This window comes from Homalodisca vitripennis, chromosome 1 (genome assembly GCF_021130785.1).
Source record: "Homalodisca vitripennis isolate AUS2020 chromosome 1, UT_GWSS_2.1, whole genome shotgun sequence".
Classification (NCBI taxonomy): Eukaryota; Metazoa; Arthropoda; class Insecta; order Hemiptera; family Cicadellidae; genus Homalodisca; species Homalodisca vitripennis.
The window spans coordinates 111,224,790-111,250,974 of NC_060207.1; the positions used below are offsets into that span (position 1 = coordinate 111,224,790).

The 26,185-nt window shown below is 32.7% G+C and overlaps 1 protein-coding gene across 1 annotated transcript in view; it reads right to left on the reverse strand.

The window, feature by feature from the left end:
• Positions 1 to 1,867: 1,867 nt before the first annotated feature.
• LOC124375223 (dynein axonemal heavy chain 5-like) overlaps positions 1,868 to 26,185 on the reverse strand; it is a 153,501-nt gene continuing 129,183 nt past the window's right edge. Inside the window, 19 exon segments of the mRNA XM_046833360.1 lie at positions 1,868 to 3,581; positions 5,534 to 5,716; positions 11,412 to 11,564; positions 12,216 to 12,335; positions 13,204 to 13,453; positions 13,817 to 13,896; positions 14,677 to 14,757; positions 15,667 to 15,768; positions 17,511 to 17,705; positions 19,334 to 19,510; positions 20,300 to 20,427; positions 20,591 to 20,743; positions 20,919 to 21,087; positions 21,206 to 21,327; positions 22,343 to 22,533; positions 23,449 to 23,702; positions 23,806 to 23,936; positions 25,082 to 25,238; positions 25,464 to 25,619. Coding sequence (XP_046689316.1) covers positions 3,378 to 3,581; positions 5,534 to 5,716; positions 11,412 to 11,564; positions 12,216 to 12,335; positions 13,204 to 13,453; positions 13,817 to 13,896; positions 14,677 to 14,757; positions 15,667 to 15,768; positions 17,511 to 17,705; positions 19,334 to 19,510; positions 20,300 to 20,427; positions 20,591 to 20,743; positions 20,919 to 21,087; positions 21,206 to 21,327; positions 22,343 to 22,533; positions 23,449 to 23,702; positions 23,806 to 23,936; positions 25,082 to 25,238; positions 25,464 to 25,619 — 3,006 coding nt within the window. The 3' untranslated portion in view covers positions 1,868 to 3,377.

Genomic DNA, 26,185 nt, shown 5'->3' on the forward strand with positions numbered 1-26,185 from the left:
AAGATCATGCATTGTAAGTTGTAAGTAATAAATGGTTTTATTATATATAATAAATTTTATATATATATATATATATTATATATATGTATGTATATCTAAATTAAGAAATTACAAGTTAAGCCAGTAAGAATGATTGTAAAAGTGTATTTTGTGATACACTAGTGGGATGATGATTTAAACAAAACTTAAATCTAATATAGAGAACTTTTCATGAAGTACAGAAAGTAATAAGAAGTAATTTTAAAATTAATCTACTAGGTGTAGATTTTCCAATCACATTTTGTTTTATAACTGGGTAAGATAAAATCAATTTGTTAAAAAAGGAGTTTAGCAAAGTTATTTACTCTGTGTAATGTTGAATAGCTTAGTCTGAACTATAGATACAAAATTGTACAGTTTCTTTATTCAATTATTTCTGCCATTCTACAATTTTACATGGAACTTTATATTGACCCTACCTGTAAATTATTATGACACTATAATGACTACAACATAGGGTCTTCAAAAAAAAACAAAATAAATAAAAAAATTCTTTGAGGATCTCCACCCATTTTCTTACATTACAACTATATTGCTAAGTTATACTAAGTTCATACTAACACTATACCAAGCAATTAATTACTATGGTAATTTACTTAAACTTTTATCTAAAGTTGAACTGCACTTCTATATTTGATTAAAAAATGATTGTCTGCAATTGTGTTATTATTTATTTTTTTAATATTAAAAGAGAATTAATTGCTTTGTGCAGACTTACAATTGATTGCAAAAACATAAATTACATACACCTTAAGTCTAACAAAGACAAATAGATCAATCACTTAAAATTGTTATAAAAGTTAGATAATATTAGATTATGAATACTATATTGAAATACAATCTAATAATTACAAGAAAATGCATTCATTATAAAATGGTGTTAACATATTTTTCCATAAAATAAGTAATTTTATATACTGTAAAACCTTTTAGTCACTTTTAAATATAACCTAAAAAATGTGATATACAGTAGAAATCGATTATCCGGTTTAATTTAGAGCAGACTCTATCCGTATAGTTAAAAATATGGATAATTAATTGAATTTTCCTTGAAAAGGAAATTTTTTCGAGAAATAAATGTTAATTTCACAAAAAAACTATGGTATTTAATAATATAAAGAAATATAAGAAAAGATGTTATTAACAGTTTAGTTACCTGCTGCTTTGCATGTGATTTCTTACTGAATAACAGGTACAACATAGGCATATCCTTTTTAAATGGCATAATAACACCTCAAAATAAGTGATAGTCACTGGAAGATTCCAATCCCCTGTTCCATTTTTGAATAATTTGACTTTTTACAGTGTTTATGAGTACCAATTAAATACACAAATTTCTCTCCAACATTCCCTAATATTTGAATGAATAACTCCAATAATTTCAGTAATACTTGAACTATTTTAGAACAGAGTAAAAGAATACTGAGTCCATAGTAATCTTAGTGAAACGACTCATGTGATGGGAGTCCTATGATAATTTTTAATTCGGAAGTAGACATTTTTAAGGTATTTATTAATTTAGTGTTCATTTCTAATAGGTTTAAAAGTTAAATAAAAATGCCACAGGCTCAAAATAGCACTTTAATAAGAATTTCTGGTTCGAATTAATTACATTTCACACGCCATAGTATAGAGGTTTGCCTTGTTGCCCACAATAATATATATATACTTGGTCTGAAAAGCCTACTTGAGTCAAAAAGTGTCTAGTTTTAGTATTTGTAACCTTCCTGCCAAATTACAACTTTCTAAGATATCGGAAATTTAGAAAATTAGTGATGGGTGAGTAATGACCATGTACCATATATATATATATATATATATATATATATATATATATACAGATATATATACACACACACACATATATGTGTGTGTGTGTCCAAAATTATCAACATACTCAAGCTGTGCATCTTGTTTAACTGTTTCTTCCCATACAAATTTTGTTTTTTATTTACACCATTAAAATATGAATTCACTTGCAACAAAAATGAATTGTCATTCTTTAATGAAGTTGATGGTTTAATGTGAAATAAATATTGTATGCTGTGCATAATAATTAGGCCAATATTTGTTAATAAGGTTAAAAATTGGGTGAAAACTTAGGCAAAAAGGCAAGCAACTCAGGCTGAATAAAGCAAAATGTGTTATTTTTGGATCTATTGTATTAGCTTCTCCTCTTCCCTTCTTTAGTGAAACAGTCGATAAACAAACTTTTCAATCATATTTTCTTGTTATATCCAAGGAATTTCCTTCCTTCTAAAGTCTTGTATTTGAGTTTACAATTTGTTGTCCCTTATTTCATTTATATATAAGATAAAATTAGTAATTCCATAAATACTTATTTTTTTAGTATTACACCAGATTATGTGAGGGAGTAATAGGACTAAGATGAACACTTACCATCATTAAATTGTGTTTCATAATCAATCTAATTATGGCTATCAATAAGTAGTATTTATGGGTATGTTCACTAGAAATCAGAGCAGATTTGTTTCATAACAGACATTTGAACAGATGAGGAGATGCAATAAATCAGTCACTGACAGATCCAACATTAGTTATGATGAATATAATTATTTTGCTTTGTAAAGATATTAGATACAATGCCTTTATTCCGTTAATAATATATGGTCTTCAGGTAGTGAAAGTTACAATAACTTTTTTTCTAGATAATAAAACCAAGATATCTTTGCCCAATGGCATAGCCAGCTCTAGACAACGTTGTTAGAAGATTGCAGTCTTATGATAATACCTGGAGAGTTAACCGGTGATTTCCAGAAGGATTTATGTTTATTTTTATTATTACTTATAATTTAAAATGTCTTTTGTCTACGAGGGTGGGGCTTGAGGCCTCCTCACTGCACACCTGTGTAGATTGAGAACACAATTTGAACATTCAAAATAGGTATTTCTGTACTATTATTTCTCCCATAGAGGAAATTAAGTGTCATTTCAAAAGTTGACCTAACATAATGTATGAAGTTACTTAATACAATATATGTGTAAAAAAATTGGTCGTTCTTTTTCATTTAAATCCTTAGAAATTACACCACCATTAATATAAACAATGCAAATTCAAGTTATGGTCTGTAATATGTATTTAAATTTAATGAAGATGTTTAAAATGGACTGCAAATGTTCTAGGTGAAATATTATATCTATAATAATGAATAACTGAGCCTTAAGATCTATAACATGTAAGCTAAACCTAATCTAAAAATTAATTATTAAAATGATGTACTGAGTGAACACTTGTAATTTAAATACTAAATGTGAAAGTTTGAGGTGGTAACTGTTGTATCACAGACTGCTACAAATATTAATACAGCTAAGAGGGTCTACTTGATGTCACAAAGCAGTGCTACACCACGGAGGGTCCAGTGACGAGGGTTGTTCTCTGTCTCGAAGTCGATGCTGCCGACATATTTCTTGTCAGTCCTCTGTGGCTTGCGGTAAATCGGACACTCGTACAATTTAGGATCCTTGCCAGCTGTGGTGTTGATTGCGTAAATGTAGATCACTGGCATCTGTTCGTACAGCACCTGGTAATTTAGCAAGTTGATAAATTGTTTAGGAAAGAAGTGAAGTGGACTTGGTTAAATAAGTTCTGAATTACTCACTGAAAAACTTTAATTGTGGAGCACCTTGTATGAAGAAAACATTTTTTTTATTGAAAGGTTTTCAGCCACTTGCCATTAATGTCACAAAAATAGAACACCACATTTCGAAGATTGGAATCTATCCTCTTCTTCGTGTTAAGAAACATTACAAAATGCATAATGTTCAGCATACACAAAAGTTAAATAATTATTAATATGTGGCAACAATATATATAAATACTAAATAAATATGTGATCCGTCATGGTTAATAACAGAACAAGTTATATGTCATAAAATCATAGAACAAGCACACTGAACACCCACCAGAGATGATGAAAGATTCAGTCTTGTTTGAGTACTCTTGGTAAAGCTTGAGTTTTTTGCAATTTTACTTACAACTTGTTGCATTAATAACTTAAAGCAAGTTCATCGTTATTTATTATTCATTAGTTTTTATTGTTGCGTATTATTTCCTGAAGATTTTTTGACACCTGAAGAAGAGGATAGATTCTAATCCTCGAACCATAATGTCCTATGTTTGTAACATTAATGATGTCAAATGTTACCCTTTGAAATCATCCAATGTCAATAATACTCTTTTAAACAAAGAGTGTTTTTAATAATTTTCATGACATTAATACATATTATTGTTGATACCATAAAAGGGAGTAAGTTTGCTCATAAAATTAGACAATTTCTTTATATAAAAACAAATACACTATAAGAACATTGTTTAGGTAAAAATGTGATTAAATTCCTTTTACATATTTTAAAGTTTTAAAATGTAGATGGTATCATGCCTAATCTGGTAGTAGCTCTGCAATGTTTTTACCATCTATACATTTATCTGTGATTTTTTGAAATATGGAAATACTACTAAATTTTCACAATTTATTAAGAACTATAATTATTTCATTTTTGAGTTTAAAATATTAAGTTCTACAAAATGTGTTTCTTGCAACATCCTTTTTGTTTCTGTATAGTACTGTAGTTTATACCAGTGAACACAATTTGGTATCTGTTGTGTGGTACACTATAATGATGAAACCGACACCAATACTGAATCTGGTCATCCCATCTACAATCTCTTTAACCTGTTGACGAGTGCAGCAAAACATACACAAATGAGTGCGCACGGCATTTGCCGTTTGGTCCCGTATGAGGGAGGACGACATTTTCCGTTGCAGACTAATGACTGTCAGTTCGTTCTCACTGACTTATTGTGACGTCTAGCGGGGATTTTTGGAACTTTTCAGTTGTTCCTAATAGTGTCGCTGTACAGTGTTGCTAGTCCTGTATCGTGGTGGCACCTGGTGATAACTTTAAAAACTATTTTACGGAGGCGGGGCACAAGACCCGCTACGCCTCCAAGGTTGCCATTTTATAAGGCCACTCCCCCAGGCAGTGCTTTGTGTGCATGCAAACACACCACTCGAACTGGTCAAAGAAGAAAAGAAACCAACTATTAATGTTTGACATGTAAGGTTGCCCTTTGTATATATCCTTGTTTTGAGCAGTATCACACACTAGCAATGTTTTAAAACGAGGTTATTGCTTTTAACAATCTACAATGTATTTTTATATACATTTAAACTATAATAAAAAAGTTTATTAACATTTAAAAGTTTTTTTTGTTTTACTCCCTAAAAGTCTGTCACTGGTCAATGAGGCACTCAGTATGGACCGTCATAGTGGCACGGCAAATGCCGTGCGCACTCGTCAACAGGTTAACAGTAACACAAGATATGTTGAGTTTAGCTCCAGCCCTCCATGTTATGTGTACAAATCTTGTGGATTATAAACTTATCAGAATCATAAAAAATACAATTTCAAAAACTGAAAGACCACAAGCAATCTTACAAACAGTGTAGAAGATGAAAAAGAATGACTTTACCTTGGGTTTGCTTTCCATGAGCTTGCCAGAGCGGTGGTCAAGAGAGGCCCCTTCCAGGAATAGTCCATGCACGTAGACACCCTCAGGGGGTGAGTCATTAAGTTCCTCTTTGGTGTGTCGAGTGATAAGGTTCTGCAGTACAACAGAGTCCAGTGCCCAGCCTTTGTGTGCCCTTGTCACCTCCTGGGACATACACCAAAAATACCATTAGAAACTATACCCAAACACCCAAAGGTATGTGTGACCTTACCCAATCACACGTTGATTGTTAACTTTCATCACTGCTAATGCTTATATAAAATATTTAACAGGAACAACACTAAGTAATTGAAAATCACTATGAAAAATAGCATAGAACTTCATAAAAAATACGCAAAATATGTACATTTTTTATTTTTAGGATTTTTCTAAACATTCTGAAAACAAGATGATGAAACTCTCCATCCAAAATAAACAACATTATAATATAAATACAGAACAAATTTTATAATTTAAAACTCTTGAAGGTTTCATACCAAAAAACTTGTTCCAATCTTCTGGAGCAGGTTAAATTTTTCGTAAATGACAAGAACATTTTTCTAAAGAGTAAATTATTAATTAATAAGAACAAAGATTTATATGTTATACTTGGTCGTCACCTTGATATAATAGTAAGTTACTTAAACTTTCCTGTCTTCATTTTTAGAACATTTACTCAGAATCCTAATTTTTAATGGGCCTTGAAATTAAAAATATAACAAATGACTATGAAGATCTGAAATTTCTGCAGTCTTAGGTTTTATGCTTCAGCAAGCAGTACACTGTACAGAGAAAATTTTAACTTGAATAAAAATGTTGACTGTACCTTACTTAATTTCTTCCTGGTTTGGAAACATTTTCCAAATTTGAGTTTTCTCTTTGGAGTTGGCATTTTTTATTTGACTTTGTACAGCTGAAATGCTACAACTCAAATTTGCTTAGCTGTTAAATTTATGTATGTTTTATCACAATTTCAATTTCCTTGACTCACTTTAAACAGCTGGTTCAAGCTTTACCAATAATTAAAAGTTGAATGTTGGTTACATTTCTTTTAATAAAATATCATCTATCTGAGGTTTACAATTTTAATTACCACTGACTGTCATAATATAATTTAGTTTGATGAAACACTTGCATAAAACTTTATGATTAATCAAAATACAATCTACTATAATGATATTGAAACATAATTTTTTTAGTTCTACATATTTATGGTCCTTAACACCTTAGCTGCCGCGTCGGGCCAACCCACACGACACTTGTAGTCGTTAAGATATAGCTCATTGGGGGACAGCGTCACTATGCAGTTGATAGCCATTTTCCTTAGCTTCCCGTTAGTGCTGCACCTGACAGAACTCGATAAATCCACTTGAACTAGAAAAGTAGGACATTTCACAGAATGTTGTTTTTGAGGTACAGTGTTTATCCAGCTGAGTAATTGAGATTGAGAGATTGGACAATATGGACGCAATTTGTCAGGCTACTTTACCCACAGGTCATACATATTAACATATAAAGTAGGTTATGTTATTTGGTAAATCATTTAGTGTAACCAGCAGGGTTTTAACTTTGCCAATTCACCCATCTTTTTCTAGGTTCTTGCTGTCATTGAAATGCCAGAAACATAAAAGTAACTGGAATCTGTTTCTGCTCATTACTTTTCGGGCAACAGAGGAGCTATACACATAGTTTTAGACCACTAATCACTAATACGTGGAAGTGATACTAAACCCATATATACAAGCAAACCAATGAGTTGTTCATTTCCTCTGGATAAGTATTTTTTAGTCTTTTAGCCTACTCTTAGGGCTGAGTTGCAGCTTAGAAATTACATCATATGCATTGTGATTGGTATCCATAACCATAATTTTAATTGCTTTATCAGTCAAGTAATACTCAAAAATGTTAATAGGTTTTGCATCATCAGGTTAATTGAAATTGAATTTTGGTGTCTGATTGAGTGGAAAAGTAAAAAGTTTTTGCTTACCCTTATATATGTCTCAGCCCACATCAATAATCAGCATTACTACTACCAGGTGTGTGGCTTTAGTATTATTAACATCACTAGAGTTCAGATCAGAACCTGATTCTTCGATGACATTATTAACAAGTGTAGTCTTCAGAGTCCGTACCAGGAATAAAGTCTGGATCACTGTCACTATTGTCGGGTATATCACCAACTATCATTGACTCGACACTAACATCATTACTTATACCGGCATATAAACCACTCAGTGACGAACGATTATCAATCATTCTATCAATTCCAGATGAACACAGTTGATCACTCATTTGACTAAGTAACTGAGGACTACGTACAGTCAGCATAACATCACTTAGCAAAAAGAAACACAATGTGAGGTTCCCATAAAATGGTGGGAAAACGGTTTTGAGAATGACTTACAACTTTCTCGTAGTGGAATAGTCGCGTGACAAGACAGCTGATGTGTCTGTAGCAGCCAGAGAGCAAATAACATATGATATATTTATGCCGCCAAAAAAGAAAACTAATTTCCCTACTATAAGACACTGTGTACAGTAGCCCGACAGGTACTTTTTTTTTAGTAAAATTGTTATATGTAAATAATAGTGTTAGCTAAAGTACACACATTATAACCATTATATTGATAAATAAATAATCAAATCATAGTTATTAGTCCCCAGTTAAGTGGAAAAAACACAAAAGTTACAAGAATTTACGTTCTAAAAAATTGGCACTTTACTGCAAAAACGTAATTTATGGAGTCAGCAGTTAATGTGTTAAAATAAGACTGAATAAAATTACAAAATGAATCAACAACCAAGAATTTTAATATAATAAATATGTACAATATAAGGACCACAATTATCAGAAGTTAATGGGACATAGGCTATTTCAGCAAATTAAAATTTCAGCTAAGGTGCACTGCCACTAAAAACTTGCCTTCGATTGGTATTGATATATAAAATCTGAGCAATGGTATCATGCACAAATATATACACCTACAGCGAGGATTGGTGTTAGTTAAATGAATCAGTAAATGTTAAAAGGACGGAAGTTAGTTTGAGTAAAATTTCGGGAAATCAAAAGAAAACTGTGTAGGTTCTAAAAATATTCATATTTATAAATACATGTGGTATTTTTTTAGTCAAACATGTATGTAGAAACACAAAATTAATGAATAAAAAGAATTATAAAATTTTATGTGATGGATAAAAGCACTTAAAACTGGTAGACTTCCGCCCTTTTAACATTTATCTCAAAACCAACCTCAGTTTAAATTGCTCCTTGCATTGATTAGACGGAGAAATAAAAGAAAATGTATTAAAAATAACAAGTTTTATTAATATATTATACATATTTACATCCAAGAGATACTTAGTCCTGTCTCATCAACTAGTTCGACTACAACAGGAATGTTGTCTTGAGGCCATTCGAGAATTTCTTTATAAAACTGAGCGTGTTCGTTGGGAATGTATTGTAAACACCTCCTCAAGTCATTTAGTTTTGCACTTTTAATAGAGACCTTCCCTGTTGGATAAGCTATTTGGTCTGGAAGATGCAGCTCATTGTTGCCGACACACGTGATCATACTCATTTTGAACGTATGAGTAAGGATTCCATCGATTTCCTGTCTTGCTCTACAGACGCCTTGTTGATCTGAGTTGTACTCAAAGTGGTGGAACTTACTTATTCCGAAAAAGATTCTTTCTTCTTTGCGCTTCCTTTTGGTTTCTTTTTAATGTAATATTGCGTTTTAAAAGGTTGGCCACCAATCTTTAACATTGTAAACCATTTTAGAGCTGTCTACTTCAACCAATATGAACTTCTGGCTTTTGCTGCTTTTGATGATGATCTCAGTGATTTCATGAATACTATAGATTGTCATGTTTCTTTAGCTCCCGTTTGATGATGGAGAAGTCCCTATCACATGGGAGAAACTATGGCCCCTAATAGGAAAGAACTGATTTATTTTTATAAATCGTTTTAAAGTCGGTTTAGTGCTAGAAACAGTTTGCAAAAACAATGGTTCTTGTTTTTGTCCTCCGCAGTTGTCTGCATACAGATTCAGCTCATCATAGTCACTTTCAGGCACAGAGGAGAGGTAGTGTAAAATGAACGAACACGTTTCATTAGGTGATTTTCGTGCTTCTCCTTCATAGTACAGGGAGATGGTGGTAACATTCTTCTTCACATCATGGATGCAGAACAAACTTACGGTAAGTTGTCGCATATAAAACAGTTCTAGAACCGTATTTGGAGTAATGAAATGTTTTGCATGTAGTCAATTGCCACATGATAATATATTACTGTTCATTTTATTCTTTGCGTCAGTAACATCTTGTTCAATGCGGTTGTAAAAACTTGTTTGCTCTCCTTTTATGTACAATTTTTTTCAGCCATAGCTGCTCGCTTGGCAACGTCATTTAAATGGGGAGACTTTATTTTAATGCTCAACTCCTCACACGTACAGCAAGTATCAACCTGAGGCTGGCCAAAACTTAAGTTAAAATTGGTATTGAAATAGTTCCAGTATGCTTGGTACGAAACCTTTACTTCAGGGTGTTATTCCAAAAATATTTGATGCATTAGTTTTACATTCAGTTTCTCACTAAGAAACTGTTTCACTTTCCCAGAATAATGGGTTATCTTAGTTGGTATTAATCTTATGTGCTTGTCAATTTCCTGATAAACTTCTGGAGCCAAAGTATTGCTGGTATGTGCCCCTCTAAGGTCCCTAACTGGCTTACTACTGGTCTTTAGCTGCCTTATTCGTCTTACTCCTCTTTTCTGAAATGGCAAAAATAGAAATAAAGGCTGCTGCGCAACCAACCTTTTTCTCTTCTACTTTCTTGCCACTAAAAACTTTCATAGGCTTGGCCAGATAACCTTACACTTTTAATTTGATTTCTTTTGTAGTTCTGAGGATTTTGCTTTCTCTTCTTTCCTACATTGACATCCTCGTCACTACCACTACTTCCCGCCATCAAATTAACATTAAATTATAATTAATACTACTGATATTTTAATGAGTTATGTAATAGCCAAAACGGTACAACCCATTAATTCAGAAACTATAGCAGCAAATTGAGGTTATGTTGTTTGTCCACTCAGCTGCTAGTGAACCAATCTTTGTTAAAAAGGCGGAAGTCCGGACTTCAGCCCTTTTAACAAAAAACAAAGAATTCATGTTGCCATGGTTACTATAGTAAATTTATTTCAGACGCCCTTTTAACACGACTTGCTGCGGCTATATAATCACAACATTATTCTGTCATAAAACGAATATGTCAAAAAATTGACTTCCGCCCTTTAACAATTACCGATTCAAATATAGCTTCAGAGAGTGTTATCAATTCCTAACAGTAAATGAACTAATGATATTACAGTTCTAAGTAGAATTCTTATAAAATACTTTGGATAACCCACAATTTCAGATAACTGCATGCGGATAATCATGTCCATAGTGCATTAATTAATATAACATTTATTGGGAGTTAAATTAAATCAATGGAAACAAAAATAAAGTCCACAAGAACTCATTTATCTGTATCATATAATCGATTAATACATTTGTTATCACACAATCAGTCATAGATCCTTTGTTCATTGGTATTGTTTTAGCCAGGTTAGGTCTTTATTTGTTCCCATCTGGAATTACACCATACTTTTCCTTCCCTTAACAGAGTTAAAACTTGCCTTTTTTGACTAAAACATGCAATAATCGGGTTTGAAAAATTAAAAAATATCAATTTTTTAACTAAATGAACAAAAAAAATTGAAATGAAATGTTGATCCAAACTTGTTGAGTAGTTATGTCTATATAATTTTCTACACTTATTACTTCTGATATACATGAAGGAAAAAAGACGTGCGGACCTGTCTCATGGCAGTGAGGAAACCCTGGGGATTGAAGAAGCCAGTCATCCAGAAGACATTGGGTCGACCATGTTGCACCCAGCGCCGAAATTGAGCATCCCTTTCCAGCAGCTCTGTATACCAGAACCCAAGTGTAGCAGACTCCCATGACACCTGTACAGTGGATAATAGCAACATACCAAATATCTCTGATGTCCATATGGTTTTAATTGTCCAGATATATTTCATAATGATGACCTGATTCCAAACAACATATGATTCAGATATCAAAATTCCAAATTTGATTCTCATTCCTATGTAAATTCTTATTAAGAAATAAAAATATAGCATGCTTCTAAATAAATTGTGAAGCTATTGTTATTAGATGAGTATAAAACAAAATCGACCAATTCCAATACTGATGTTATAGATGGAGCGTTCATTGGCTTTTCTTAGTTCAATCACTACATTAAAAACACACAAACCAATACTGATAACTTTTTTATTTGTGAGGCCTTTCAGTAACAAGGCTATCTTGTAACAGATCAACATTGGTCAAATTTAAATTTCAAATGGTTCGTGGCAAAACCGTTAAGCGCAAATTGACATGTACCACAAACAATTAATAAAGCAAACCAGATATTATGTTTTTTATCACATGTAAGTCTAAAATAAGTAATAAAACAAAGGATAAATTAATTTCATGGTTTTTCGCACAATACCTTTTTGCTTATCACTGATGGAAAAGGTCATACTCCAACATTTATGAAAAAAGGTCCTACAGGTAATGTTATCTGGTAGTTGTATGTTTTATTCTATAACTACCTTCTGCCAACGCTCTGGAATCCTAGCATCATACATGGCATCCAAGGAATCTCGCAGACCTTGGCTCATCACGATTGTCCCGTCAATTGCAAGCTTCAGGTCAGTCAGTGTAGACTGCACCTGTACACATCATCACATACACTTCCATACTAATATTTTCTTCGACACTAATGTAACAGTATTTACATCACACCTTTTTTAATACAATTACATAAAAACAGGTCCATATGAGACTTGTACAACAGAGACATCATTGCTGTCTATTTTTTTTTTTTTTGTAAAAAATGGCAGTTCAATGAAAATTTATATTAAAAAACAGCCAGTCAAAAAGAAGTGATTTTATTTATTGAGAAGAGTTAGTTGGTTAAGAGGCATCTACTATATATCCACGATAAATCCATTTCCGATTGAAGTGCAAACTGCTGTACGTAAAATGTATTATTTGAGCTTCCTGTAATGAGCCAGAATCTGTATCAGAAAAGCAGTGATGTCACTTGTCAAGTTCTTTTCCTGTATTTTACTCAAGTGCCATGAGTTCACACAATAACACATATGCTCTCAAATTAGGTAATAGGAGTGCATGCACACACTATTAAACCTGCTAAAGACTTGCACACTTATGATACTTATTCAAAGGCATATGTCTGATCTAGCAGGCATTGGAGTAAACCAATAAGTTTGTATTGCTTTCAATTTTTCAGTAATAGATGTTTAGTGGAAAAACTAATTTATAACAGCAAGGATCCAAGGTCAAGTTATAACAAAATATTATAATTTTGCTTATAGTTGAACATTAGTGACAGTAAAGAAAAATATCACAGGGAATTGTCAATGAGGGACAGAGAGAAAGATGTAAAGATTTAATATATGTCAGAGGAAAGACTCCATAAATTTCCTTTTCTTCCTTAGTATAGAAATCATAGATCATCTCAGGTTTTTTATAGAGCATGACTCCTCTTGGAATACACAACAGCTGAAGATGACATACCTCAGTAATCACGCGCTGGATGCGGTCTATCTCCTGGCGCAGGAAGATGTTCATGGGTAACAGGGCTCCCATACGGTGCAGAGCCTCCTTCACCTCAAAGCTGTTATACTGCTTGGGCAACTTCTCTAACATATCTTCAGCTAGCCGATAGACAATGTTCTCTCTGGTCTCTCCCCCTTGTGCTCCACCCTCCTTGGGCTGCACACTCAGGATAGTGTCCAGGATGCCCTTTGCTGTGTTTATCTGATATCTGGATACAAGACATCCTTATCATGCCTTTATAGAACCACGGGATGATGTTTGGATAACTTTCAAATGTAAGGTAAAACAAGAAAGAGTTTACTTGCAAAACTGTCAAAGGAATTGTAAGTAAATAAAAAAGTGAGGAACAAAATTGTTTTATTGTTTAATTTATCAACATAAATTTTGCTTCTGATTCCTCCCATCATATATTTGAAAACAAATTCAGTATATCATGCTGGCAAGTTTGGCAATTAATACGGAAAATTGCCAGAAGTGCAGTGCTGAACAGTGCCTACAGAAATGTTAAATGTTTTGTGTGTGGACTACTAAGTGAGAATGCTTCTACTGGATGGCACTGTTCTACACTCACGTGATGTCGGCATTGGCATGAAGACCAAACACCTCAGGTGTGTCAGTCAACGGCAAGCAGTTCACATAGTCTATATAACCCTGCAATGAAAACTTACAGTATCAAATAAGATCTTGAGCTCAACTGTAATCGAACAAATCAAACAAAAACCTCACAATATCAAACTTGCTCTAGTTAAGCTGTTTGTAGCTAACATCAATATTTATGACTTGCCTGATGAGTCACCTGGATACTGAAATAGTAGTGAATCATAACTTTACTTTTGTACAAACTAAAACAGTTGCTTATTAAGGGGTTTAGATTTGTCTATATAATTTAAATAAATATATTCTTTCAATATCATCATAGTTTAAATAATTCATTGGTTAATGTTTTTGAAATTTTGTTTGATAGCTGATTTATTTGAAATACTGGCCGTAATTTAGGTTGGGGAAACAAAGCTCTTGTCTGGTCATGCATGCAGGATTCACTCACCAGATGCTGAATATACAACCCCAAATTATGAATCCCTGCAATATCATATTGCTCACTCAACAAAGAAAAGATTAGATATCCCCTTTTTGTTACACCTTGGCAATAATTTTCATCACGCTGATAGAAACTGTTTAGGAGTTAATGATTAGCAAACAATAAATATTATATACATCAGAAACATTGATCATATGAAGTATAAAATTATGGAGGATTGCACAGATAAGCGGGAATATAGTATTTATAAATTGAATCACTCGCAATAATTTAACTTTCTATGTTGAGCACTTCATTGTTCTAAACATAATTTTACGTCTTTGTGTGTTCCCTACTAAAACACAAACAGAGTCTTTCTTCTCTGCTATGACTCCACAACAAGTAACACAAACCTGTAGACTACGGGTGATGGGAACCCGGTATCCTCGGTAAAACTCAAAGCCAGGCCTCAACAGCACATCACAGAACCACACCTACAATACACCAAATATCACAAAGCAGCACTGATATGTTTTTATCCAGAGTCAATGAATTAACTGAATAAATGCAATCTAGTTTTCGTTTTTGTTCATTAAAGTTAACAAATAAGCTAAATACTTTATACGAATAAAACAAGTGCATTAATGAGAATTGGACAATAATTAACCTCACAATAAAGTTACTATACAAATATTTAAAATGATTTGAATTATGATTGGCTAAGGGTACAAGAAAATATTTTCCTGCATCTTACAAGGAAAAGTGGATTTCTGTTTATGGATTTCCTTCATGATAATGATCAAACAGTTTAAACTAAGTCATACATTTTTCATAAACATTACTTCATGAGGAAGAAATCAATCTATTTTACAGCAACATTTATTTCATGAAGACTTAATTAAAAGGCTTAAAATCTTGAGATTTGATAAAACGGTTTAACAAAATGAAACAATGGGTTTTTCACACAGATTCACCAAATAAAAATTCAAAAATACCGGTAGAAATTTACATTACATCATCTGCATTGTCAATTTAAATCTAAAATTAATGTTTAATCTTACAAAATTTATGAACAAGAATAAATAAATACAGTTTACATTAAAATTTAATAAAAATCATTAATATGGTAGTATTGGTAAAAACCTGAAAAACATTTAAAAAAATAACAAGAATACCCATGTTATGGCAAATTTAATTGAAATCATTCTGACTAGTCCAGGTAGATGCTTAAATACACTCACAAACAGAAATCAAAATATGACTTTTTGAAGTACTATATGGGAGATTGTAGAGTACAAAATTAAAAGTAGAAACCTTTTTATAAGCTCAAATTCATATACCTAAAATGTTTTGCTGAATCTAACCTCATATGAAATCAAACTTTAGTTTTGGAAATAAAATACCTGTGTGAATGTAGTGAGTAATCTCTTGTCAAAGTCATCAGTGACTCTGCCACCGTACTGCACCTCTCCCAGCATGTAACACACCGTTGGCCATGAGATACCCTGAAATATGATTACTGTAGGGCCAGAATTATCAACAATGTGACACATGCAGTGAATGAATAAACTATTTATTTTTAAAAGTGAAGTTAAGACTACATAGCCCTTTATTATAATGTACCTCAGCCAATAAATAAAAATAAAAACACCATTTAAAAACTATTTACCTTAAACCTATTTATTGAATCCTATATATTTTCATTTTTTTTATTGCACGTATTAACAGAAGAGGAAAATAGACAAGAATATACACAATAATTTGCAATAACCATTAACAAAACAAACCTATGTGACTGATCATGCTACCATGTGATCAGTTGGTCAGAAAGACTCTTATCTTCCTCACATTGGTTTATATGACATTAATCCTTATTCAAGAGTGTAGAATTATTTTAAAACTCTATAATAGCAAAACTATGATTCTTTTCGCATAACATGGTCACTCTCCAACTTCCAATGACCCTTGGCCAATACTACCAATATAATTAAACTCAAATAGAGAAAACCTCATTCCTTTTTGCAGTTTGGTTTTTGTTCAAAGGTTTTGTATTAAGAAAGAAATATGCACTGTTTACTTTTTTGTTCTATGTTATTTAGATGAGCAACTCAGTGTCAATTTAACGTCTGTTTGAAAATGGCTCTCCAAAGTGTGGCTTGAATATTCCAAAAGTTAAATTATACAGTACAACTTCTTTTATCAGAATTAGTTGGTACCGGAATAGATGTGGATTAATGAAAATCTGAAGAAACTGGGAACACAGTAAAAACACAATAGATTATACAGTAGATAATAAGGCATTATTACAAATATAACAGTAAAAGAGAGCCAATTTATTATTTTGTTTTGCATAAATTAACTATAGAGGAAATAAATAAAATAACAAATAAATAGAAACTTTGCTTACTGTTTCATAATAAAACTTAATCTGTTTCTCTCTTTGTTAACTTCTGTTGCAAATGATCACATATAAACACACAGACTATGTGCTATAGTTAGACACATCGACATTCAAGGCTATAATTTTCACCAATGAAGTGTTGAATTGTAACTCAAAATCAAATATCAGTGGGTCTATCTGCATAGTGGCATCACAATGAGTCATACAATTTTCCATTTTTTTATTATCAGAATTATTTTTACTGCTCTTTTATACTGTTGAAGAATAAACTCCTGATATAATTTGTACATTGGTCATTACACCGATCAAAGGATGGTCTGAAACCAATAATTTACATCTTCCAAATTTACAATTATATACCTCTTGTAGGTCTACTACAACACTGTTAGTTTGCTATATTGTACACATTATCCTGAACATCGAACATGTGATAATAAAAAAAAAAACAAATTATGCTGGAAATTAAACAAACCTATTTTATTCCTCAAAAAATGTATCTGTAAAACCTGTAAATCCAGAGATTCTGATAAACAAGGATGAACTATATGAAAAATATCTTTACACAGTGTGCACTGAAAAACACAAGGGCGTTCTAAACATATTTGAGATACCGACAGACAGTGCATACTGCAATAATCTTATCTGACTGTCTGAGCACCTATCAGTGTTTGACAGCAACTTGGGTTAATGAGTGTACTTATGTTTTCTGTTCGTAAAGATCAATTTCATGAAGTCAGAGTTACTGAGAGAGCATTTTTGGGCTATTATTTTAAAGTCAGTTTGTCTCAAGAGGAGTGTGTTTCAATTATTGATTATGTGATAATAAACACATACGATTTTCATTACCTTCTTAGGGTCCATGTCGTCTAGATGATTCTGTATAAACTGTACGCTAGCAGCAAAATCGGCCTGGTTAAACTCATAGGGAATGTTCCACCCAAGAGGACCAAATTTGCGCCGCTCCTGCACCACTGTGTGGAGGAATGCCACAGCATATAGCAGTGGCGGCCATTGCGACTGGGTCGAGTAGTCCAGTGTATCCTGCATATAAGTAATGCCACAGACGATTATGTAATGTTTTCATTCATTCTTCCAAGCAATATATGTTTTTAAATTAAATTTTCTTGTTTCATGCTTTCATAAAATATGGTTTAGTTGATTTTGTGTAGGACAGGGCTTAGTATAGTCTGGTGGCTAGCCTCTGATTATTTGCTATAAACTGATACAATCGAGTATAGAACAATATGACAGAATGTAATGACAGACATATCGTATAGACATATGGACTGACGTTTAACCTATTGACTAAATAATTAGTATTAAGTTTCGAATCTCCAAGACTTTTCTATCAAGAGTTATTACACAGACAATAACACAATTTTAAGAACCAGCTATACTGGTAGCCGTCTTGGTTTTAGCCCCATGAGAACAATATTAAACCTCTTGCACTTTTACAACCTTATTTTTTTAGTCGTACAATTTTGACAGATATTTCATTTAAAATCATTAATACTCATCCAAATGCTTTTTAGTTTTTTCAATATTTTTATAGGTCATTCAGAACAAATTTTAAACATTTTTGTACTTGAATGTTTGAATTTAAAAAAAGTGTACAGTTTATATAAAAGATTAAAAAATGTATGGATGTCTATTTATACTTTTATAATAATACTTTTGAAATGAGAAACTTCCAATAATGCTACAATAAAAAATAAGGCTGCAAAAGTGTTTAAGGAATAACATTGTTCTTATTGAGAATACTCAAGGTCATTTCACTATAACGGCTCTTATAAAGGACCAGGCGGGTAATCTACAATCTACTAGAAGGAGATTGTAGATTAAAATCCAGTGGGAGCTCCAATACTCTAGTGGGGAGGTGTAATTTTATTCACAAGTAGCTAAAATTCCTCTTTTGTAAATACAAGTAAGTTTGAATCATAAGAAAATTGTTTCCTTTAATCTGGTTAGTAAGTTCTTGTTAAAGGATTTCCTTCTCTTCTTGTTAAGAACGTGACAGGGCTTCAATCATGCTTCTGTCTGTCCATCTGTGTGAAAACTCTTTATAGAAGAATCCTAGATAATTGAAACTTGGTACATACGTTCGTTTATGTTGGTCCAAGAAAGAAAATTATTGAATTTGGGGTCAAAAGAAAAAATAATATTATAAAATTTTACACTGGACTTATGGGCAAATATGATGGCAACGAGAAAAATCACAGAATGAAGAAATTTACAAACAGAATAAGTAGGCTACCATTATATGACGTAGTAACACATGTGATGAAGTTAATTTGTTAGATTGGTGGCTGTTAAGATTTTCATTACGTTCTTCAGATCCTTCAATTCTCCATTGTATCAGTTCCCTTATTTTATTTAAAATCATTCCTGAAATATGTTATAAAAACCTGTTACATATTATAAAAATTCATATGTTATAAAAAATAAAATAAGCTACAAGTATTATGCTATCTCTCCTGCAATCTGGGATTAAAGTCAGTCTTAACACACAATGTGTATACTACATAGGACATTTCCTTCATAAAATTTTACTATTTTTCAAGGTCCAGACCAATAAAATAAAGAACAAAGTTACATACACGAAGGCTACTATTGCTTTATAATTATGAGAAACTTTCAGATGGAGCAGACCATCAACTGTTGTAAAGTACCTGTGTGATGTTCTGGTAAGTCCGCTTCATGCTGGCTCGGATGCCTTGCGGAGGTTCATTAGTGAACTTGATGGCACTCTGCAGCAGTCCGATGGGAAACTGTGGGTGAACTTCAGTGGTCATCCACAGTCTGAACGTTTCATGGATTGTTTCAGTGTCCACGAGCGCATCCATAGCCTTCGGAGCAAACATACAACAAAGTTAGTTACACTTGATTAAGATATCTTAAGTATGATTTACTTGTATAAAAAAGATCACAATTATTATATAGCATATATAGTTATATTTTATTAACCAATTACCATAGCAATAGCCGTACAGTCAGTATTACAGTAATAACAACTAATTATGAATAAATAAAACAAATTTAATTATATTTCTTTGTTTCACTTATTTACAAGTAGTTCCAACCTATCTCATAATATTTTACAATTGCCTGTTGAAGCTTAGAGTAACAGCACATTTATCTTTATCATAATTTTTAATATTATTATTCACATTGTAACTTTTCATTTTCTAATTTCTTAGTTCTTACATGTTATTTGTTTACCATTTTCACATTTTGCAAAACTATCTACTCTTTAAAGACATATCAGTTTTGATGATGTGTTTGATGGGTTGTAGTGTAACTGTAAATTATTGACATTTTCTCTAATAGGATATTTTAATTTTAAGAATTGGAATACTTTTTTAGAGAAATAGGTCTATTTGTGTAATTATGTCCTAAAAAAGTGCATGTTTCAAACATTATTTTACGTTTTAAACAGTTTTTAAGAGCGACTTTAGTTCCAATATTCTCAGTTCCACAGTTTAATGTTCCAAATAGTTTTTGATTAGTATGGTCAAAACAAGTTACACTAACAACAAAAACTCTATAAAGGTTCATATTCCTAGAAATGAATTTTTAATTAGAGCACAGTATCAATTTAATACAATGTGGGATGCTGCTGTTATTTAGTGACTGACCTCACTACAGAAAGGTAGAGAGAGATGGATATTCTGCAGCAGAACCCAGCCACCCTCCGCCATTGCTTCAGAGATGAGACGCCTGGCATGTACTTCCTGGCCTTGACCCATTGACACAGCCCTCAATGCTGTTAAAATTTTAAATGCTTCCTTAAAACACAGTGCTAGGACTTAAATAGTGTAATAAATCATCATTTTTAATTGAAAAAAATACAATAGAAAGAATTAAAAGTAGAGGACTTCCCCAATGTTCTATTTTAGCCCTATTTTTATTTCCTGTAATTCACTTACGTATCTCCTTGAGCTTGGAGAGGGCAGTGATTTGTGGTGAGGGGTCAGAGCCGATGCTAAGAATACAGATGAGAGGAGTTCGGGGTTCGGATTCCTGCCACGTCACCTCAAGGTCCAAGATACAGGCTTCTCCGTACTCTGGGCCCAGAGACTCTGTAAAAATTTATCCACATAATAAGGCATAAGACTTAAAAGAAGTCAAAAGAGAATTATTTTTTCTTCTCTCAATATTACGTTTATCACACAAAAACGATAACGCTTTTCATTCTGATAGATTTATTAGTTATGAAAAGTAAAACATAAAGTGGAATTCTATAACTAAACTGACCGATAATATATTTCCTGGCTTGAGACAAGGTTCGATCCGGACTCCAAGAACGGATCAGTAGCAGTTTTCGGAACACATCCAAAGATTTCTGGTAGCCACAAGGAATCTCCTCCTCTTCTGGCTTCTCCTTTTCATACCAGTTTCTCCACTCTCGCTCGTTCTGTTTTATCTGTCACCAAGCAAATAATGTGATGATTGGAAATATCCATACACAGTCCTATTAAATAAAAGGTAAAATATCAAGCCTATGAAGGCGACAATATTAAAATGTAACTTTTACCAGTCACCTTGGTAAGAACAGCTGAGAACACTTGTAGCTTGTTGATTTCCACAAGATTCAACCACGTTATATCCAGAATCCAGCGGAATGGCTTTGGTACGACAGCATTCAAATCCAGAGAGGCTCCACCTAACAGATCAACAAGCTTCGTCACTTACTTAGTATCTTTTAACCCATTGCGGATCACTGACGAGGTGTGCTCATCACGCAGCGGCCGGGCCTAACACGGCGGCACGATGACGAGCTCAGGTCGCAAAAGTGGTCTGCTTTTAAGTTTCCCTCCAAATAGTTCTATTAATATCTGATAGATTGGGCGATCGTCTTCATTTGTCAACTAACAGTGTTTAACAACGGTCTACATTCAGAGTTTTCAAACGTTTTATAAATATCCTACAGATCGCAGTTGTATGTCGAAGTTGAAAAATCATTCATATGAGTTTACTCTCTGCTTTTTAGTGCTTCTAATTGGTTGTTTTCCTCAGCTGTTATTATTCTAGTAACACTAGTATCGCATTTTATAGTATAATTTGCGTGTCATAATATGAGCTGATCGAAATGGAAAACTTACGATTGTCTGAACTTGATCGATATTTATTAGATATATTTATTACAATAGTTCATAAACAATATATTGTATTTAATTATTTTGTTTTTAATAATATAGATGGAGATATTTTTATAAACCAAAATCCAGTTCAACGTAGATATGAAGTGAGTATACAATAGCGAGCGATACAATGTGGCGCACCATTAATGTTCGTTCGGCAGCTGACCGTAAATTAATTCGTGCCCGCTGATGCCCGCACGGCAAAACAATACAATCCACAATGGGTTAACTATCTATTACAAAGGAGAAAAAACTAACATTCATTTCTTGATTTATTTACTCTCGATTTCTTGGTCTATTTACTCTTAAAACTTCTCTTAAAAGTGAATGAGTTGTTTCTCTTCTTTTTTCTCTCTCTTTTAAGCCTCAGTGTTAGCTATGCCAGCTTCGATGTACACTGTTTTTACTAGCATAATACACTAACTATCGTGTTTATACATGATGGGATCTCCCCGGGATTTGAACCCGTGATCTCTCAGTTAGAGCCAAGACTATATACCATTAGTCTACAGATGAGGACAAGTGAATGAGTTGTACCTTTAATGAAAGCCATGAACTCATCATGTGTGATGGTCCCTTTATGACAGTCGATTTTCATAGCCAACATGAGAGTGAACAGAGGCTTATGGCGCTCGTACAAGCTGCGCAGTGTGAACTTCCACACCTCGTATGTTAGATAACTCAGTATGTTCTCTATTCTTTCTTCTGTCACTGAGCTCTTGGTGGACCTGCACAAAATTAAACTCTATCAAAGAAATGCACGAGCGTGGAGGAGCTATTAAAACAAAAGAATAAATACAAGAATTTTGTAAATAAAAACAAAATAAAATAATTTTAAACCCAATACAGTAAAAAAATATAAATATTTTGCAAATATTTGCTGCTTTACAGTACATATTTTTCATAATTTTACAGCATTGTTGTTGACAAAATGTGAAAATTTTGTAAAATTTCAGAAAAAAATCTTAGGTGTTGTAGAATTATTATTTTATGTACATTTAGAGTTAGAAGTGTGTCTATGTAGAAAAATACATATAATCTACCACAGCATGAAAAAATTGCAATTGAGATTTTATTTTTAGTAGATTTTTGCTTATTCCCTAAACCTGAAAATGTTTACAGTCAGAAACAATATTCTTCTATTTAGTACTGTATTTTATTTGGTATTGTTTACATAAATAATGAAGTTCAAGATCAATAGTGTATTTCAGCTGTAACTAATATAGATACAAACAACCAATATTAAAATTGTACATTTATAATATATATACATATACAACTTAAAATTGTTAGTATTAAATCTGTTTTGTTTTTATTTTTGTATATCTATAAACATTTTTTTTTCAGAAACAATTTTGCTTCTTTTAGTGTTTATTCAATTACCTATGGTAACAATTTTTAATAATTATGATTCAAGTCAAATAAGTTTTTGTGATATTAACTAAAAGTTGTTACCCACAGCTTCGCATGCAATATTGTAGATTTTGTACCTCTATTAGCACTTCTAGTTTAAATCTAAACTTCTAGTTTAGTTTTCCTTACATTACAGTATTAAAGTATTTATGTTACTGGAATGATCTTAAGAACTATTAGGTAGTAAAAACAAATTTATGAACGAATTAAAGATTCATAAGTTTATTTACTTAGTGATGGAATTGTCGAAGATAGTGAGGAACTGTCTCAGAGAATTCTGGTACATGACATTGACATTGCTCATCTCTACGATGAGGAAGTAAAGAATGGATCCCCGAGCGGCTACAGCCCGGAACTCCTCACGTGCCACCATGATTTTGCGTTCTGTATGTTCGGACACATGCAACTTAGCATTCACCTCCTCTGCTGTGGTCTTAGTCTCTTGTAGCACTTGGATTAGAGCCTCGTCATCCACCAAAGAACCCTACCACAGAAATCATTGTAACTGTCATACTGATTTTGTTATTGAATTGTCATATCCAATTGACACATTGCTATATCAAGTATACGTGAACTATCATTTGTACCTTGGTGGATGTGAGTCGATGTAGCAGATTGCTCTCCAGCTCTTTCATACTGCGTTGGTTCTGCATTACCGACTCAAATAGAGCCACACGTTCAGCTTCTAGATCTGACTTCTCCATTAGGATTACTCGACCTGCACATACCACATGGACATCATAACCTCATTCAACTTGAACAAGAGTGCCTTAAAAGAAGGAGGTTTCATTTTTCTTGAAATTACTTTATGTTTACATTAGTTCTAGGGGTATCAGCATATAAAAGACTAAGAGAAACATGGTTTCAAAGAGGAAAATAAATTAAGTTTGTCATCTATTTAATAAAATAAATGTAAACGCTTATCTTAACTCTTAGGCTTTTATGGATGGTGTCATAACTAACATTAAAGTGTGTCAGTTCACATCACATTGAAACATTTTGATTATACAATTAACTTCCTGAATTATTTTGTCTTTGTTGTGGAGAGCCATCTTTAGTCAACAGATATTAAACCAATACGTTTTTCAGTTAACATCTATTGGCTGAAGATACCTCTCCATTGAGAGGCCGAACTATTTCAGGAAGTTAATTGTGTAAGCAATGTTTCAACATAATGTGAACCATTAAACTATGTTAAATTGATTATCTGTTCAAAAATCCATAAAATGTCAAACTTGAAAATTGATTTACATTTGAACTTAATTCTTATTCCAGATCATTGACTAATACTATTAACAAATTAAATCACCTCAGTATAATCATAACCTCAGCAATCCATAAATAGAAAGACCACATAGGAGATAAAAACCGAGTGTCAATGTGTCAGTTGGATTTGAGGATGAGTCAATGTTACTGAGGTAATTTAATATATTAACATCAAATTTTAATTTGCTTTACACAGATCCTTGCTCACTCCAGTCAACAGTTGAAGACAGGTCTTCTGTTCGGAACCATAATTTAAAAAATTCTATTTCATAAAAAGTACTTTTGTTCCAGATTTTTAAATTGATGATGTACATTCTAAACAAAATATATGTATTGAAAATTTACTAGAATGTAGTGAACTCATGTTGTAATCTTACGCATAGAATGTGAAACTACAAACTTCTCTTAACAGTTCCATTATGTTGTCATAAATAACTTTTGTCAGATTCCAGAGGAGAGGAGAGAAGACTATGGGATTGATATGATAATGCTGTAACTGTGGCTTTTTGTCACTAATTGACAGTCAACTGTCATCTCTCATAAGCCCTTGACAAGTCAGTTTGTTATCCCACTATTGCTGCTGTAAGTATCAGTTACCTAGTAGCTGGTCCTCTAGACCCTGCATGGTGACAGTAAAGTCTATAATGGAGGTTTTGGCACTGATCTCTGGGGAATAGGCAGGGTTTGGTAGTTTTGTTGTGATGTACAGCATGAATCCTGGCATCACATCATTCTCCTTGTCCCCCACCACCACCTGAATCACACTAAATTTACTATCTCATCTATAAAACATTATACTGTTACTTATGTAAAAACATGGACAACCTCCAACTTTTAACAATTTGAAAGTTCTCACTCTAACAGTGTTGTGCCAAACTAAACATAAACCTCATTTACTTGTACAATATAAACATGGAAAGTTAGCATCAAAATCAGTTTATAACAGTAACACCAATAAAGAGAATAAGGTCAAATTTACCTTTTCAATGGATCCAGACTTTATAAAGTTCTTTTCAAGCACATTATCTATGACAGGGTCTAACTCCTCACCCACATCCTCTATCAGCAGTGGCCGCCCCAGAGAAAGACTGTCCTCCAGGTGGGTGCGGAAGTACTTGTGATTCAGAGATGTGATCTGCCAGTCAAAAATTAGAACTGTATACTCTACTACTTTTTTTAAGATTATTATTTTAAGCAGAATATTTTAAGAAAAGAGATGGAAAAGGGATTTCCAAGAATCTATAGTGCTGATGCCCTCTATTATTTCATTTTGGATTTCTGAACCAACATATATGGGCAAAAAAAAAACCAGCCCTAATAAACAATCAACAAACTATATTATGTGCAGCATCTGGAGCTTTGTTGAAAATTTATTTCACTACTGCAGTCCAAATGGCTGTCCCAAAGAACACTAATAATGAGTACTAACCTTTTGAAACCATGCTCATAGACAACTAATATTCACAAGTGAGCGATCAAAAATGTTCTCTGTTCATAATAGTATATTTTATAGGCAAACTCATGCTCAGTACATTGGCTACTTAATGCTAACACAACTTATGTTAGGTATAAGTAAGTTATTAAAGGCAAAAATCACAGTCCTGGTAGAGCACTATTAGGAAACTGTGTCAACTTCTAAAAAAAACACACTGAACTCTTTTACTAATTATTATAATAAAGACTATATTTTTAACTTGGTAT